The sequence below is a fragment of the Charadrius vociferus genome, unplaced genomic scaffold, assembly GCF_000708025.1.
Source record: "Charadrius vociferus isolate BGI_N301 unplaced genomic scaffold, ASM70802v2 scaffold430, whole genome shotgun sequence".
In the NCBI taxonomy this organism is placed as follows: Eukaryota; Metazoa; Chordata; class Aves; order Charadriiformes; family Charadriidae; genus Charadrius; species Charadrius vociferus.
Window position 1 is genome coordinate 1,321,849 of NW_009646541.1, and position 15,217 is coordinate 1,337,065.

At 45.6% G+C, this 15,217-nt stretch overlaps 2 protein-coding genes across 2 annotated transcripts in view; one reads left to right on the forward strand and one right to left on the reverse strand.

Annotated features, from left to right (window-relative positions):
* The window catches only part of ADAP1 (ArfGAP with dual PH domains 1), a 47,291-nt gene extending 46,735 nt beyond the window's left edge, over nucleotides 1-556 (forward strand). The window contains exon 10 of the mRNA XM_009885798.1: nucleotides 324-556. Within this exon, the coding sequence (XP_009884100.1) occupies nucleotides 324-352 (29 nt within the window). The 3' untranslated portion in view covers nucleotides 353-556. The remainder of the gene's footprint in view (nucleotides 1-323) is intronic.
* Nucleotides 557-4,181: 3,625 nt separating this feature from the next.
* On the reverse strand, nucleotides 4,182-11,741 carry GET4 (golgi to ER traffic protein 4 homolog (S. cerevisiae)). Its single transcript, XM_009885809.1, has 8 exons — nucleotides 11,658-11,741; nucleotides 11,173-11,254; nucleotides 10,071-10,220; nucleotides 8,268-8,406; nucleotides 6,205-6,345; nucleotides 6,046-6,121; nucleotides 5,787-5,859; nucleotides 4,182-4,778 (listed from the first exon to the last, which is right to left on the reverse strand). The coding sequence occupies exons 1-8, from the start codon at nucleotides 11,730-11,732 to the stop codon at nucleotides 4,690-4,692; spliced, it is 825 nt and encodes a 274-aa protein (XP_009884111.1). The 5' UTR covers nucleotides 11,733-11,741; the 3' UTR covers nucleotides 4,182-4,689.
* Nucleotides 11,742-15,217: the final 3,476 nt, after the last annotated feature.

Consider the following 15,217-nt stretch of genomic DNA (forward strand, 5'->3'; position numbering starts at 1 on the left):
GATCGGGGATGGGGGGGATGGATGGAGGGGATCGGGGATAGGGGGGATGGATGGAGGGGAACAGGGATGCAGTGGCATCGCTCCCTCACAAGAGCCCTTCCATGCCCTGGGAGGATGTCCAAGCAGAGTGGGGCTCATGCTGGAAGGAGGAGGATGGTATCCTTCCCTCTTCATCGCCTCTGGTCTGATGGCCACGGGGCTGTAAGGATGATGGGTCCCCCAGTTATAAGGGTAATGGGAGCCAAGAGGGGGCGGAAGGCAGGGTGGGCCGATGCCGGGCTGTCGTCCTGCTGGTAACGGTCCTGTCTCTGTTTCCCTTTCAGTTGAAGCCCATTTCAAACATAAACCTTAGCTGGGACTGGCTGGGCAGACCTGAGGAGTGAGCTTCTGTTTACAACACAACGTGGTTTTATTTGAAATGTTAAAAATAATGAATAATGATAATAATAACAGTAATAATAATAATACTACTTCCCTTTCCCCTCATCATTCACTTGATCATGTCGGAAAACGAGAAGGGCGGCAGCGAAATGTCGGAGAAGATGCTGGTCCAACCCGAAATTCTGCTCCGTGGCTGTTCGGCAGGTTGTGCCACTGGGATGGGTGGTCCCCGCGCCCCCGTCACCTGCTGGAAGGGGTGTCCCACCGGCTTTGGCGGGACGGGGAGGACTGTTGGTGGCACATCTCGGGGGGAGATGGGGCTTTTCCCCAGGAGCTGCTGGGTGGGGAGCGTGGCGGAGCACCCCCGCAGCCCCGGCCCTCCGGCAGCCCTTTCCCCGGGGACCCGGGTGGCCCTGAGCAGTGATGTCCTCGTGGGACGGGAAGCACCAGCCTGGGGACACCTGAAATGGTGACGTGCGGAATGGCCCCACCGGGGGAGCGGTGGTGATGCTCTACCCGGGCTGGGGTCAAAAGGGATAGAGGAATGGAAGAAATTGGCCTCATTACCCACTTAACGAAGGGGTACCTTTGTTAACCCCGGGCCCTGCGAAGGGAAGGGGGACACGGAGCCATGTGGCGATGGCGGCGGAGCAAAGGGTGTGGGGTGGGGACCCCGCTCCGCTCCCCGCGGCGTTCCTCTTTCGTGGTCGGGGGCTTCACCCTATTTCGGGACCCCGGTGGGGGGGCTGAGCTTTAGGGGCAGTTGTGCTGACAGGCACCACAACAGCCCGGCCCCCCCCGGCCGACGGCACGGTCTTACCCAAAAATGAAATTTCCGGCCTCGGCTGAAGTACCGGCCCCGGCCCCGTCCGACACGGTTCTTACGTTGGTGTGTGTAACCGAGAGCATCCCATCGGCTGTACGCGTTCCTCCTGTCACTGGTGAGACCACTGTGGTACTAAATGTCGTTCGAACCAATAAATTATGATGTCCGAGCCGTGGCCGTGTGGTGCTGGGGCTGGGGAGGGACGGGGGGGGACAGGGGGTCAAACACCACCTGCAGCCGTGTAGGTGGACACCCACACAACCATCTGCCCCCGGCAGAGAGAGAGAGAGAGAGTGTGTGTGTGTGTGTGTGTGTGTGTGTGTGTGTGTGTGTGTGTGTGTGTGTGTGTGTGTGTGTGTGTGTGTGTGTGTGTGTGTGTGTGTGTGTGTGTGTGTGTGTGTGTGTGTGTGTGTGTGTGTGTGTGTGTGTGTGTGTGTGTGTGTGTGTGTGTGTGTGTGTGTGTGTGTGTGTGTGTGTGTGTGTGTGTGTGTGTGTGTGTGTGTGTGTGTGTGTGTGTGTGTGTGCGCCTTTGTGCGTGTACCAGATAGATCGATTTCATATAAACCACACACACCTATTTATGTATATTATATAACATAATATATAAAATATTGATTTGTGTCTCTGTGTGTATTATATAGTGTACGTTGGATCTGTTTTATAGTGTACGTTGGATCTGTTTTATATAGAGTTCTCATATTTTTTATCTATGTATGCACACACATACACAAAAGATCTGTACTTCTCGAGAATATAGAAATAAATCCTGTGAGAGTTTTTGGCTATTCACAGCCACAGCTACAAACTCTGCGTTGTAGATGTGGCATCATACAGAACACACGTGTATGCGCTGAATATAGTTCATACCAACACCTGCATGGATGTATGCAGCCATCATTAGACATACACATTTAATTTACAAATACAGAAGTTAAATGTGTTTTATACACACATGCCTCATATGTATAGACATTTTTTATGATTGCAACATTATAAAATATTTAATTATGTATGGTGAATGTACACGTGCATGCTTTTTCTATAGGTATAAAGCATATCGTTTATATTATAAATTTAAGAGAAATATATCGGCTATAAACATACATATACCCACATGCATATGTGCATGCATAACTATAGATATTTAATTTAAAGTCTTCATAAATACATATTTTACACACATACTGTCCTGCACTCGCACTTATTTGGAAGCCCGGGCGCGTCAGAGCAAGGCGGGCACAGGCGGGGCTGTGTGTTTACAGCTAGCTACGAGGATTGTTTGTGTGCGTGTCTACGACCAATATAAATAATATTATAAACTATATGCCATACAATTATCTCATTATAAAATTACATAAACAAAAGGCTGCTTGTGTGTGTGTACATATTGTAATATATATTTTACACACACACATTCTGTATACACCGCTGTAGTTCCCAACTGTGTATTTTCTATCCGTGCATCCCCGATCACTTCATCAAAGCAATCCACTCCCGCCCCAGACACTGCAGCACCCGACTACAGCTGCGCTGCAGCACTAAGGTCTGGGTGTCCCGGGGCCAAATACGGCGGGGAGGGGGAGGAAATTACAAAGACGGTAAGATTTGTGGCCAGCAGGTCAAGGGAGGTGATTCTGCCCCTCTGCTCCACTCTGCTGAGACCCCACCTGGAGTACTGCCTCCAGCTCTGGAGTCCCCAACATAAGGAGGACATGGACCTGGACCTGCTGGAGCGTGTCCAGAGGAGAGCCACGAGGATGATCCGAGGGCTGGAGCCCCTCTGCTGTGAGGAGAGGCTGAGAGAGTTGGGGGGGTTCAGCCTGGAGAAGAGAAGGCTCCAGGGAGACCTTATAGTGGCCTTCCAGTATCTGAAGGGGCTCCAGGAGAGCTGGGGAGGGACTTTTGACAAGGGCATGGAGTGATAGGACGAGGGGGAATGGCTTCAAACTGGAAGAGGGCAGGTTTAGATTAAACATTAGGAAGAAGTTTTTCACTTTGAGGGTTGTAAGGCACTGGAAGAGGCTGCCCAGAGAGGGTGTTGAGGCCCCATCCCAGGAGGTGTTCAAGGCCAGGCTGGACGTGACCTTGGGCAACCTGGGCTGGTGGGAGGTGTCCCTGCCTGGGGCAGGGGGGTTGGAACTCGATGATCTTCAAGGTCCTTTCCAACCTAAACCATTTTATGATTCTATGATCTCCGCTCGCAAAACTCTTAGAAAGCAGCAGTATCACACTTTCCTGGTATAAAGTGTTTATTTGAGACTTCACAATTAACACAAAGTCTTCCTTTCAATGCTTTTTTCATACAGTCAATAAATTTGTATTAATCCCTCCCTCCCCCATGCATGATTGCTGTTTATTAATCTAAGCCTTTTTATTTTCACCGTGAAAAAATAAAGCGTTTCCCCACCCTTTCATCTGTTCGCTGTACCACCGACATCCACTGTGCTGCATTAAAGAGGAGGAGATGTAGAATGGCTATGCCTACCACTGGGGTTGAAGTTACTCCATTATTTATCGATTTATTCTTTTTTACAGAAAGTGTTAAATGAATCAATCACCCAAGAAAAATAAATATATCGTAAAGAACCAAAAGTTCTGCAGTATCCCTTTCCTTTACATACAGCTGCAGTTCAAACACATACGTTGCTCGCGGCAAATCATGTCATTCACTGCAACGCCGTCGCCTTTACGTATGGTTGTGAACTTACACTGCGTAGGAATCTGTTCCAAAGGAGTTGAGCCATGAGCCAAATTTTTATACCTAGGCAAGAGAGATCCACGCGGAAGCCAATTGCCTACGTTCCACTGATCGGCTTTTACCCAAGAGCAATTCAATCTTGTGCTTTTCAGGAAATGTCGGCTAACCACAGGCGCGGGCTCGGCCAGAGCCGGCCCGTACGCCGAGCGAAAGGCAGTGTGAACGGCGCGCGTGCTGCTCAGGGCAGTGGAAGCCGGGTCTCGGTATCAATGTCCCCTGGACGTGCATCTCAAATCGTGCTGCTCGGCTCGGCTCGCAGTACTTTTGGCACCAGCCTCGCAACTACATTAGTCAATTGATCGCCCTGCCTCTCGAGATCTTCCCTGGAGGTGGCAGAGGTCAACGAGGCTTGCTCGTAACAAAGATGGTATTGGGTAGGTCGTGAAGTACAAGACCCATATTTATGCTTTACTGAATTACTGTGCAAAAGGGAATACTGCATCAGAAACCGTAGAAGACTATATTTTAATCAAAGTCAACAGCCGCTGTATCGGAAACCTGCTAACAATTGCTCCGATTGGTTCGTTTGGCTACTTTTTGTTGGTTTCTTTCTTTTTTTACATAAATAATATAGACCGAACATTATAAACACTTCAGCAACCATTTCTAAAAGATCGGAGGAGCCCTTTTAGGCGCCAAGAAACAACTGCAGGATTCAAATTCCAAAACTGTCTTTGGAGTCATCGAATCATCAGATTTACACGGCACCCAACGACACCACCACTCAGTCGAGCTCGATAGGACTGCTGTCTTCCTGACCATCCTCTGTGTCGTCATCTTCTCCAGTTCCCATCAGGCTGTTTAAAAGATTTCCTACAATAAAATACAGGGAAAAAAAAATTTGCTAGTTTGACATTCTCATCTCAAAAACTTTTGACTATTCTCCTACCGCCCTGCTAGGGTGCAGACTTCAACAATGAAAAAAACCTTTTTCCTATTTTATTTTAAGTAAAAGAGTCTCAGCAGGACGTGAGTATTCCCTCACCGGCTTCCATTAAGCATTTATTGACTCGGGAAGCTGTATTTCGATACTGTTCCTTCTGTAAGAGTACACTTAAGTGTGCTATTTCAGTGGGGTTTTTTATGTACTGTAGTTGCAGCATATGAAGAAAGGAAAAAAAACCAACCGAGGAAAGACGCACCGCCAGCCACGCAACTGTGAAAACACAGCAACGGTCTGCAGTGCGCTGCAGAGAATTCGTTCGAGGTATTTATGCATTCTCCCTGTTTTAGTCAGTTTAAAGACGCCTGCATTACTGAAAAGCTGTTATTAACGTACGGGATGTATGATGCACCCGTTCTTCACAAACTTTGGGTATCAGTGAATTGACATCTGCAGGTAACGCTTCAAGTCAGTTTACAACCAGAGCAGCTTAGTTCTCAAGGAAAAACAGTCGATTTTACAAAAGTAATCCAGTTCCATTTGCTCAATTTTTATTTTATTCAAGAGCAAGGAAACGAGGGCTGAATTTCTCTATTCCCTTTCACTTCTTGTAGAAGGGCAGTACTAATTTCAGAACAAAAAAACCCAAGATTGTTCTTTACAGGTGAAGTTATACCACAATGTCAAAAATTAACCATAAAAGTCGTTTACATGCTTCTCCCCTTCTCAAAGATGGCAAGCGTACTACCTTCACCAAACTGATTTCACATACAACCAATTCCTCTTGCATTCTACAGTAGGGACTGTTTCTACAGGCTACAGACAACCCAATATATTCGTTAGAACAAATTATCTGTTTACAGCACAGCCATTTTATATAGGCCACTGCCCTGGAAAGACTGGTGATGTCTATAAACAATTGTCAGCATACACCTTACCTAGTAACCCTCCGTAGGACGATGTCTGCTTGGGCGGAACACCAAAGAAAAGCTGTCCTATTCTATCTAGGTACTGCAACGACACAACATGAAGAACAGTGTCAGCTACTTCATTTACAGGTGGCAATTCTACGGGCAGCAGGCACAGCACACAAGGCAGTTCCCCGACTCCTACGTACGGGTCACAAACCAGGGACAATCAGCTGTTATTTAACTAATTCTGTAGGTGAAATCCCATTTACAGCTACGAGTAACTCACCTCATTATACATGGGATCTCTCTTCAGTGAAGGTTGATACTGTTCACACAATACTGTAAATACTGTTAGTTTTCCTCTAGAAAGGAAACAACCAAAAATGTAATCTCAGTAACAACTGAAAAGGAAACCAAGAACAACATGAGAAAAATCAGACTGTACCCATCAACTGCCAACAACAGAAACCAGATGAAGTTTAGCAGTGGTTGAACAAAGGGTGGACCCTTTTCTATTGAAGGATGTTTCTGTGTGTATGTCGTGAAAACAACTGATGCGCTGGTCTTATTTTTTAAGCAGAGAAATCTGCAAAAGGAAACAGAACAGGGCAAGTTAAAAATAAAAGGCAGAGCAGCAGTTTTACACGCAGACAGAAAAAGGAAAACCAAATGCTCAACTACCTCTACTTCATTTGTGCGTAGAAACCATCTCAGGTTTAAACTGATGGCAAAACCTAACTGGTAGAGATGTACATCTTTGGCAATGGTTTGGCTATTAAACGAGGAAGGGGAAAATCCCTACTGAACTTCACTGTGGAATAAGCAGGATGGGAGGGAGAACTGACATTAAATATTACCAGAATGAGTTTAACCAAGGTTAATGCAGATTGTATACAGGACAGTTACTAAATGAGGGCATCAATTCAAACAAAATGTGGAAAGACCGGCCCCCGCGTAATTCAAATTAAACATGACATTGCATTTACTGGTCCCGAGTTTACTATGATGAGGTGGAAACCTAATTAAAGACCCTTTTCCTGGCCCCATCCACTCCACACTGCCTTTCAGCATGTATCTGCCAGTGTCCGACGACTCTGTTATTCTAACAGCACTCCCTCAAAATAACACGGCATCAGGATCACTAATAACTTTGACACGCACGTCTAAAAGTCTCACCATAAAGCTACGCTTTGAGCTCCCAAGCCGTTTGTCACCAGTTAACAGATCGATTTCCCAATCTTTGTTCAGGCCCAGTTAATTTAACTGGCAATCTCTGCCAGTCCCACAGGCCTCACAAGAGACTATCTGGGACAAAAGCTGTCAGCGAGCCCCGGGAAGGCTGCCACGAGCAGTCTTGTTTTCGGTCGCAGGCTGGCCTCCAATTCCGCACCCTCACGTGTGCGAGGGCCTCGGGCTCTGCGCCTTGCTGCTGAGCAAAGGAACGGCAATGATTTTCATTAGAGTATAAACTGCTATGTAAGAGGATTTCGTACAGTATTTGAGATAGAGGCCAGTAAAGGCTGCAGCAGCAGTGCTGTGTAAATACTGGGAAAATAATCTCTTACTGACAACTCCTCCCCCGAATTCCCCCCCCCTCCAGAACAAAGCCCCATAAAATTGTTCAAAGAATCCTGCATATACTGGATTTCCATAACAGATTTTCTACTGCTCAAAACCACTGCAATCTATATCAACCGGCTATGGAAAGCAGGACAAATCTGACATGACAGCTCACTGCTGCCAAAAGACAGACAGACTTGCTCTCACCTCCTCCCTCTCCCCCAACACCTACTCCCTGCCTGACTCCCTGCTGCACAGTCCTGTCTCCACCTCCTCCTCAGACTCCTCCATGAGCTGCTTTCCCTGACTGAAGAAAGCCATCAGCTGATTAAACACAGTAAAATTGGCTTTGTCAACCTTAATTGTACGTGAGCTCTGCAAAGGCACATCATGGCTTGCATTCCCACCTCCTACAAAAGAAATGCCTGAAGTAACTGAAAGCCCCCAGCAGCTCTGTCAAACCAAGAACCACGGCACTGCTGCTCACAGACCGGGGTGACCCAAGACAAGTTGTCTCTTAGGACAACGAGACTGAGAGCGAGTACTGCGCTAACGGTAAACACAGAGCCTACTTAGCTCCAGTCTGGCTAAGGCCATCAAGGTAAGCCCTAACTAGACATAAAGTGGTGTTAACAAAGCTAAGAATTGTGCTTTCAGGGTCAAACAGATTACATTAATTCTTCAGGCAATTAACATACTTTCAGGTTTCGACCTCAATACTTCTCTTTTTTTTTTTTTCCTTCCCAATCCGACCAATTCTACACACCAGTTTTGAGATGGTTTTCTCCCTTGGTTACCACACAAAGTGAGTTGCAGGAGCTCTGGCCAGTTTCATTTGAAAAAGACGCATGGTTAACCTATAGCTATCATGATTAAATTAGACTGGCTTCAAACACAGTGTCATCTCAGCAGCATAGTTAAAAAAAAAAAGAAAAGTTCAACACCTACTGTAGTACTGCCTGTGCTACAAACATGTCCACCTCACTGCGATATCCCCTGGACGAGGAGTATTCTACTAGCATATTTGCACATCCTTCGCCATCTGTGGAGTGCAAGAAGTGATACCGAGATTCACTATAGTTTTGCTCTATAAAAGGAAAAAGAAAACGGCTTTTGAGAAAACAGTTCATCATACCTGAATGTAAAAACAAATTTGTTAGGCTTGTACACTACAGCTGGTAAAAAGACAAGAGCTACACAGAAGGTATATAAACAAAACAACGAGGTAGAAGAGTGGGCTATTTCCTTTATAAGTTACAGACAATTTATAAAGGGAGATAACAAAGACGTTATCCTAAATACATTTGATTTAAATACAGCTTATTCAACGCTACCACAAAACGCAGCTACCACTGGGACAAACAGCTTGAGCTGCGGTCCTGTCATTTCATCTAAGTGCGTGGCGACACTTCATGCGCTGTCACCAGTGCTTCGGAGAAGAATCAAGAAGTTCCACATCAGACCATGTGCACTAAGAAGTCAAGCAGCACCTTCAGCGTCCTTCTTTCTAAGCGCACAGAAAGAAGGCATTTCCTATTTTTAGCTTAGCCCACTCTCGCTATCCAAATTAAACCTGCTTCCATATGCTGAATAGAACAGCGACTGTACAGGAAAGAAAGGCGTGAGAAGTGGCAGCGATTCGTTAGAACTTAACTGGAAGCAAAGCATCATGCAAAATCACTGCAGTGATAAATCAAAACTGGATAGCTGCTAATTTTTGGAATTTAAAAGCTTGGTTTTAAAAAACTGAGCCTTTTCTGATGAAATTGTTGAAAACTACAGCTTAAGAAAACGTACACGTTCTGCTCTTCGAAAGAACAGTGAGCAGACAGCTACAAAATGGGGATTTTTACTTTCAGAATGCAACCGTTTCTTCTCCTAACCGTATCTCAGCTTCTAATTTCAATGCTCTGAGGAAAATCCTCCCTTTCTGGCTGGCAGCAGCCACCAATAAGTCCCAGGAGAACAGCTATGGCATTGCCTATGACAGGCAGAAAGGCAACGAGCTGGAATGTTGACCATTGGGTCAGCATTGTTATATGAAACCACCATCATCACTTTGCAGCTACTGAAAAGTTTTAAATAAGCAAACAATCATCTTGCATGGTTATTAAGTTACAAGAAACCACAGAAGTGATGGCATTTATTCAGCTGTTCTCACCTACCTTTGTTATATTTTGAATACTAGACTTTAAAAACTGGCTATTGTCCACAGTCAAAATAATTATTTAGTGCATTTTTGGGTTCTTTTACATCCCATCACAAGTGATAAAATCGCACACAAATCAAAGGCAATGGCATTCACTCCGGAATAAGCCTGCTGGTCAACATCTCAAAAAGTACCTCATTACAGATCCAATGACTGTTTTGGATGTTAGGTGATGTATTTCAATCTTTGTCAGGTTTATCCAGGATTTAAAAACAACAACAAAAAAAAACCGCAGCAGCTTTGCTTCCCAGCAATTTTCCTCCTCGTGACTCAAACTACATCAACATCTACAGGATCACCCTTCCTTTTACAGAGAGCTTTACAGCAGCTGTGGTTTGGGTTTTGCACTAATACAGAGTCACAGCCCCAGGTTTCTTCTGTTAGTAACATTAAGCTGAAGTTATTGCAAAAATCAGGTAATAGCAGAACTCAATCATTTCCATCTCAGCTTCCTTAGATTATTTCCAAAGTAGATCTCTTACAATATCATTCTTTCAACATTTTCAAAACAAAACAAAGAAAACCTAGCTGATTTTTCTTACCTTTCCACAGGGTAATTGCTAGTAACTGGTGTAGTTTTGGATGTCCAAGTTTTCCTGATCCCCCGCTGGACCACTTTAGTGCTCTGGATACGAAAGCCACTCTTTCGGGAGAATTTGGATCCATTAAACTAAACAATTTAGCCAAGTTTTCTAGAAGCAATAAGATTCACAAATATTGAGCATTAATAGCAACAGGATGAACTGCTGCTTCTAGTGCATCTTTAAGCTACAACATTTAAGTTACAGTGCTGTTGTGTCTTTAAGCTCCCGTAACAGCCTCCATCAGCCGCCTTCAAAAGGAGTGACTTTGAATTTCAGCCACTTCTCATACATCAAGTCAATCTTGCATCTATCAGCCAGCCATGCTCCTATGACCCCTCCACAGCCAAAAGCTGTGCCTTGCAGTCAGCGGGGGACAGTCGCACCGTTTGGGACAGGACATCCCAGAGCACCGTGCAGTTCCACGGAGGGGAGGGAAGACTGCAGGTTATGGGACTGCTTGCCATCCATACAGCAGCTCTGAGGGACAGAGGGCTGCAGTTCGGGAAAGCACCACCAGAAGTCATAGATGGGACAGAAAACGTCAGAGCTCATCTAAGTAAACAAAGAACGGCCTCTGTCTGTCTGTCTGTCTGTCTCCATCCATAGGTTGTTGACTGCAGCAGTAGTCTGGCCAGGCAGATCTTAAGAAGGTTTCCCCAGATTGCCTGTTTACCAAATCTCATGGTCAAACAAGAAAAAATTACCTTGTGAACAGCTGAATCATAAATCACGTGCACACTACCACACTGCCGGGGGGGAAACCGCCATCCACCAAAGCCCTGGGGATGCAGGGCTGTGCAGACAACGCACTACTGCTGCGTTGAGGAAAGGACAATGCCGCAAGACAGCGATGTTTGCTCTAAGCATGCCCACAAAGTTCTCGGGAACCCATTATTCTCTACTAAAGTTCTCCCCCAGTCTGTTTCTATGACAAAGGTAACCCTTAGCCACGTGGGAGGGCATACAGCAAGGATTTCAGGTTTCAAGACCGTTAACAACAGTCACTGTGAAGTGAAAGCACATCTGAACACCATCAAACCGAGCGCAAAGGTCACCTCACCTAAAAGGTCATCTGCTACTTTTGCATCCGATTTCTCCAAAGACTCCAAAACCAGCATGGACAGATCAGCAGCACTGTTTTGCTACAAAACAGACACATACTGGTAGTGATGTACATATCAGTACATAAAAGAAAACATCAACCAGAAGTTTGTCAGAGGCAGATTTAATACTTGTATCAACATCTAGAGCACAGTATCAAGCCTCAGCCTTCCCTTATAAAAAATTATAGTTAATTTGATGGCACGACAAGAAAAGCCTCCAGGAAAGCAAACCAAATATGGTTACACTTATTGTTTGGATGCTCACAAACACTTCTGCTTCATGTTCCAGCTTGGTATAATCCTTCTTTGTGGAGAAAGACTCAACAAAGAGATAAAACAGAAGATGACAAAGCAATTACCCCAAACATTTACCATTAAGAATACACCATTCACCCCTCAAAATCTTGGAATAACACCCCCCTGCCCAAACCGAGTGACTTACCTGGTTATGACTGAAGAACAGCAAAGCCCCTGAATACATTAACTCTCTTGCTTCTGCGTGTTTTCCTTGTGACATGTACCTGAAAAACAACACCAAAGCCGTGACAAAAATTATCTCTAAATAAGTTGCGTACGCTTAAATTTACTTACATTTAAAGGATTAAAGATCACTAAGATTTAAAATAAAGGCAATAAGGGATTTCTTTTTAAATCAGGTTAGTTTCAATAATGAAGTAACTTTCACTGCAAGCTACAATTTGTTTTCTGCTCCAGACTCGACGGTATACAAGCATATACAAGTATAAGAATGAAAACCCAGAGCTTCAAACCTGATTTGGGCTGAAACAAAGAAAAGTACATGATCCCAGGAGTTCACCTGAGCCAAAGATGCCAATGCACTGAACCACGCCACTCATTTGAGCCTTTACCAAAACCAAAGGCATCCCAGTGAAACAGGTTTCGGCATACACCCTGGAGAGCTCACATAGCCGGCACTGCCCAGCGGACTCCAGCCCTCTCCTCACCAATTGCTCCTTTCCACTGGTTTAAGACTCTCTGACCAGTACGACTCTCTGCCAGGGGACATCAGCCACACACCGGTCCTCTGCCGAGCCGGAGTAGCTTGTCTGATGGGTTGCAGTAAGACAAGAACAGCCAGCAAGATCTACCGTGCAACACTTTACAGAGTCACCAATTCACAAAAGAAAAACATCTGGTCTCTCAAATATAATGCTTCAAAACACACCTGCTGCAGCTTCACCTTCCTCACTTGAGAGTTAACTAAGAAATGAAGAATAAAAGAATTTGTTCTCAATGGTTCCCCCAAGAGCAGGAGCCTCGTACCACGGTAACTGAAGGTCTCAGATAGTTACACCTCTAGATTCTGAACGCAGCACTTCCAATAAAAGTAGTTAATAACAGCCGCCAATTTGCTCATATCAAAAAGATAAGATGTCGGTTCTCCCGCATTGCTTCAGTATCTGCAATATTTGGTTTGTCCTCTATAACACCTGGTCGTGCCGTGGCCCTGTTTCCCCCCGCTCTGCCAGTGCAGCAGCAAAGTCCCCCCGCAGAGCAGACCCGACGTGCGAGCGTCCCCGTGGGGCGACAGCAAGGGGTCGGTGGTTCTGGGAGTGAAGCAGTCAGGGGAGCGGTGGGACAGCGTGGGTGTGGGGGGGTCACACTAACCCGAAGGAAAATGAGCAACGGTGGATCCCAAAAGCTCTTGTGCTGAAGGTGAGACTCCCATCACACGTGGCAGTCCCAGGGACAGGTCCTACTGGTAAAATCACATCAGACAACAAACAAGGGAGGAGATAGTCCTCCCACCCTGCTCACCGTCTTTCAGAAACCCCAAGGTCTTTCGTCCAAAACAGTCAGCAGAACTGTAATAATGAACTGAATGGGGCCGGGGAGGGGGCGGGGTTGGAAAAAGTAACCTCCACAACTGACACTTGCAATCACCATAGTAAATGCTCCGCACATTAGTCAAACGGATGGGCAGCTCCATCACTTTTACAGCTGGCCTCACATCCAGGTTTGCTTCTCAGGCGTTTGACTCCAAATCTCAGTGTGGACACACTTCCACGGATTCCACTTCCAGTAGATTCCCAATGCTACTTGGGAGCTCCTAATCTGGGAATATTACAGCAGATACTAAAAGATGCTGAAAACAGCTTTACAACATAAAATACACTTAAAAGAGTTGCGGGCTTTTCTTATTTAAAAAAGCACTTGTATTAAAAAAGGTTTTTTAATACTAAATATTCATGACATTGATCTAAATGGTATTTAGACTGAGAGAAATCCTGGAACAGATTATTCATACCAGAAGCAGTACCTACAAGCATCAGGAAAACAGATGCCAATGTAACTAAACCAGGGATGTTACACTTGGAAGTTTGACTCCATTGCCAAATCATAAACAGAGCAGAGCTCAACCCGGCCAGCCCGTACAGTACCCCCACCGGCACAGGCGCTCCTGTCCGCAGGAGTACCAGACTCGCTGCCGGGGGTCAGGCAGGAACAGCAGTTTTCCCCCTGCTCCGTGGATCACAGGGAGGGATAAGAACTCTGCAGGAGGCAGGCTTATGGTAATCTTTCCTCCTCCACTTCCCTTCCTCCACCCTCACATACATCTCAGTTTATGACTTCTGAAGCTCTGAGTCAGGATTTCAAGTTTAACACACAACTCATGACAGAACAGACTAATGTTTTACAGGCTGCCGTCATTTAAAACACACAAGCACTGGCTATCCCAATTACAACTCCGCAGCTGAGATCATCTCACTCCGTGTAAATGTGTCTCTGGAAAACTGCTGACATTTAACATACGTTTTATAGAGGACAAACAAGACTATCCAGGACTCTTTTTTGGCCTTGATGACTTTCCAAACAAATTTCACAGTCTCATTACATCTTTTCGCCTAGAAGGAAACCCTCTTCCTAGTTATGCAAGTGTCACCTTTTCGTTTAATTGAGCACCTCCTTTCTCTTGCATCTAAAATGGAAAAGGCAGGATCTTTGATTCCAAATTAATTCAGGGAGGCTTAAGCAAAGTATGTGAGTTAATACATTCAGAAGACGGGATGAGAAGTGACCTGCTGAGCCAAGTCATCTCCCGCCACTGCAGCCATCACATCACATAATCCTTACTATAAAATAGGCCATGCTTTGTCTTAAATTCAGATTTATTCTCAAATACAATTTAAGTCTTGAGGCCTAGATGGTGTCCTTGCTGATCCCATCAGAAGGCTACGGCAGAATACAAATGCTTTATTTAACGGTACTTGGCACACAGGGTAGGGCAGGCTACCTCACATACACTGTGGGAGCAGCAGTATGGCTATGCACCAAGGACCCTCTTCCCCACGTGCCTGGACTCTGTTTTTCTGTGGATACCCACAGGCCCGCTCCCGTCCCACCTCCGAGGAGAGCTGACATACAGGTGACGTACCCAGACTCAGAAGGCAGTTTCCCCACCTGCCCTGCCCCACCAGAACCACAAGTAAACAAAGCTGGGACCAACCAAGGAAACCCCTGGAAGAAATACCTTATTCTGTGCCCCTGAAGGCCAGGGGCTACACAGAACTGTGCAGGTTGGAAGAGACATTTAAGATCATCGAGTCCAACCCACCACTAACACATGTCCCTCAGCACCACGTCTGCCTGTCTGTTAAATACCTGCAGGGACAGTACATTTTAAATTTTGGTGAGAGAAAGGGTGACCACCGCAAGCTGCAGTGGATGTGAAAAATAAAATAAAAATCTAAAAAAGTTTTGCAATAAAAATAAACTTTCTTATGACATAACAGGCAGTAGTAATATTTCTGAATAAATGCCCAGGCCTGCTCTACTTAGTCATTGTCACTTACACAAATATTACATCGACTAGAATCTATTCTCACAAAATTCCTCCGCGCAGCCGATTCTTGTTGTTCTGAGAGCTGCCCCTTCCCCGAAGCGGTACCAGAGGGTGACTACCGCACAACAGCGCAGCCCCGTTTCCCGGCTGAGCGCCAACCCAAAACCTTAAAACCCTGAACACCCCCCGCCCCCCCC

Bases quoted from the DNA above. Each gene is read 5' to 3' on its own strand.
- GET4 (XM_009885809.1), bottom strand. From the start codon at position 11,732: ATGTCACAAGGAAAACACGCAGAAGCAAGAGAGTTAATGTATTCAGGG. The intron at 8,407-10,070 runs GTAAGAAAAATC...TTCCTTTTATAG, and splicing joins AGCAATTACCCTGTGGAAAG to AGCAAAACTATAGTGAATCT. The intron at 6,346-8,267 runs GTAGGTGTTGAA...TTCCTTTTGCAG, and splicing joins GTAGCACAGGCAGTACTACA to ATTTCTCTGCTTAAAAAATA.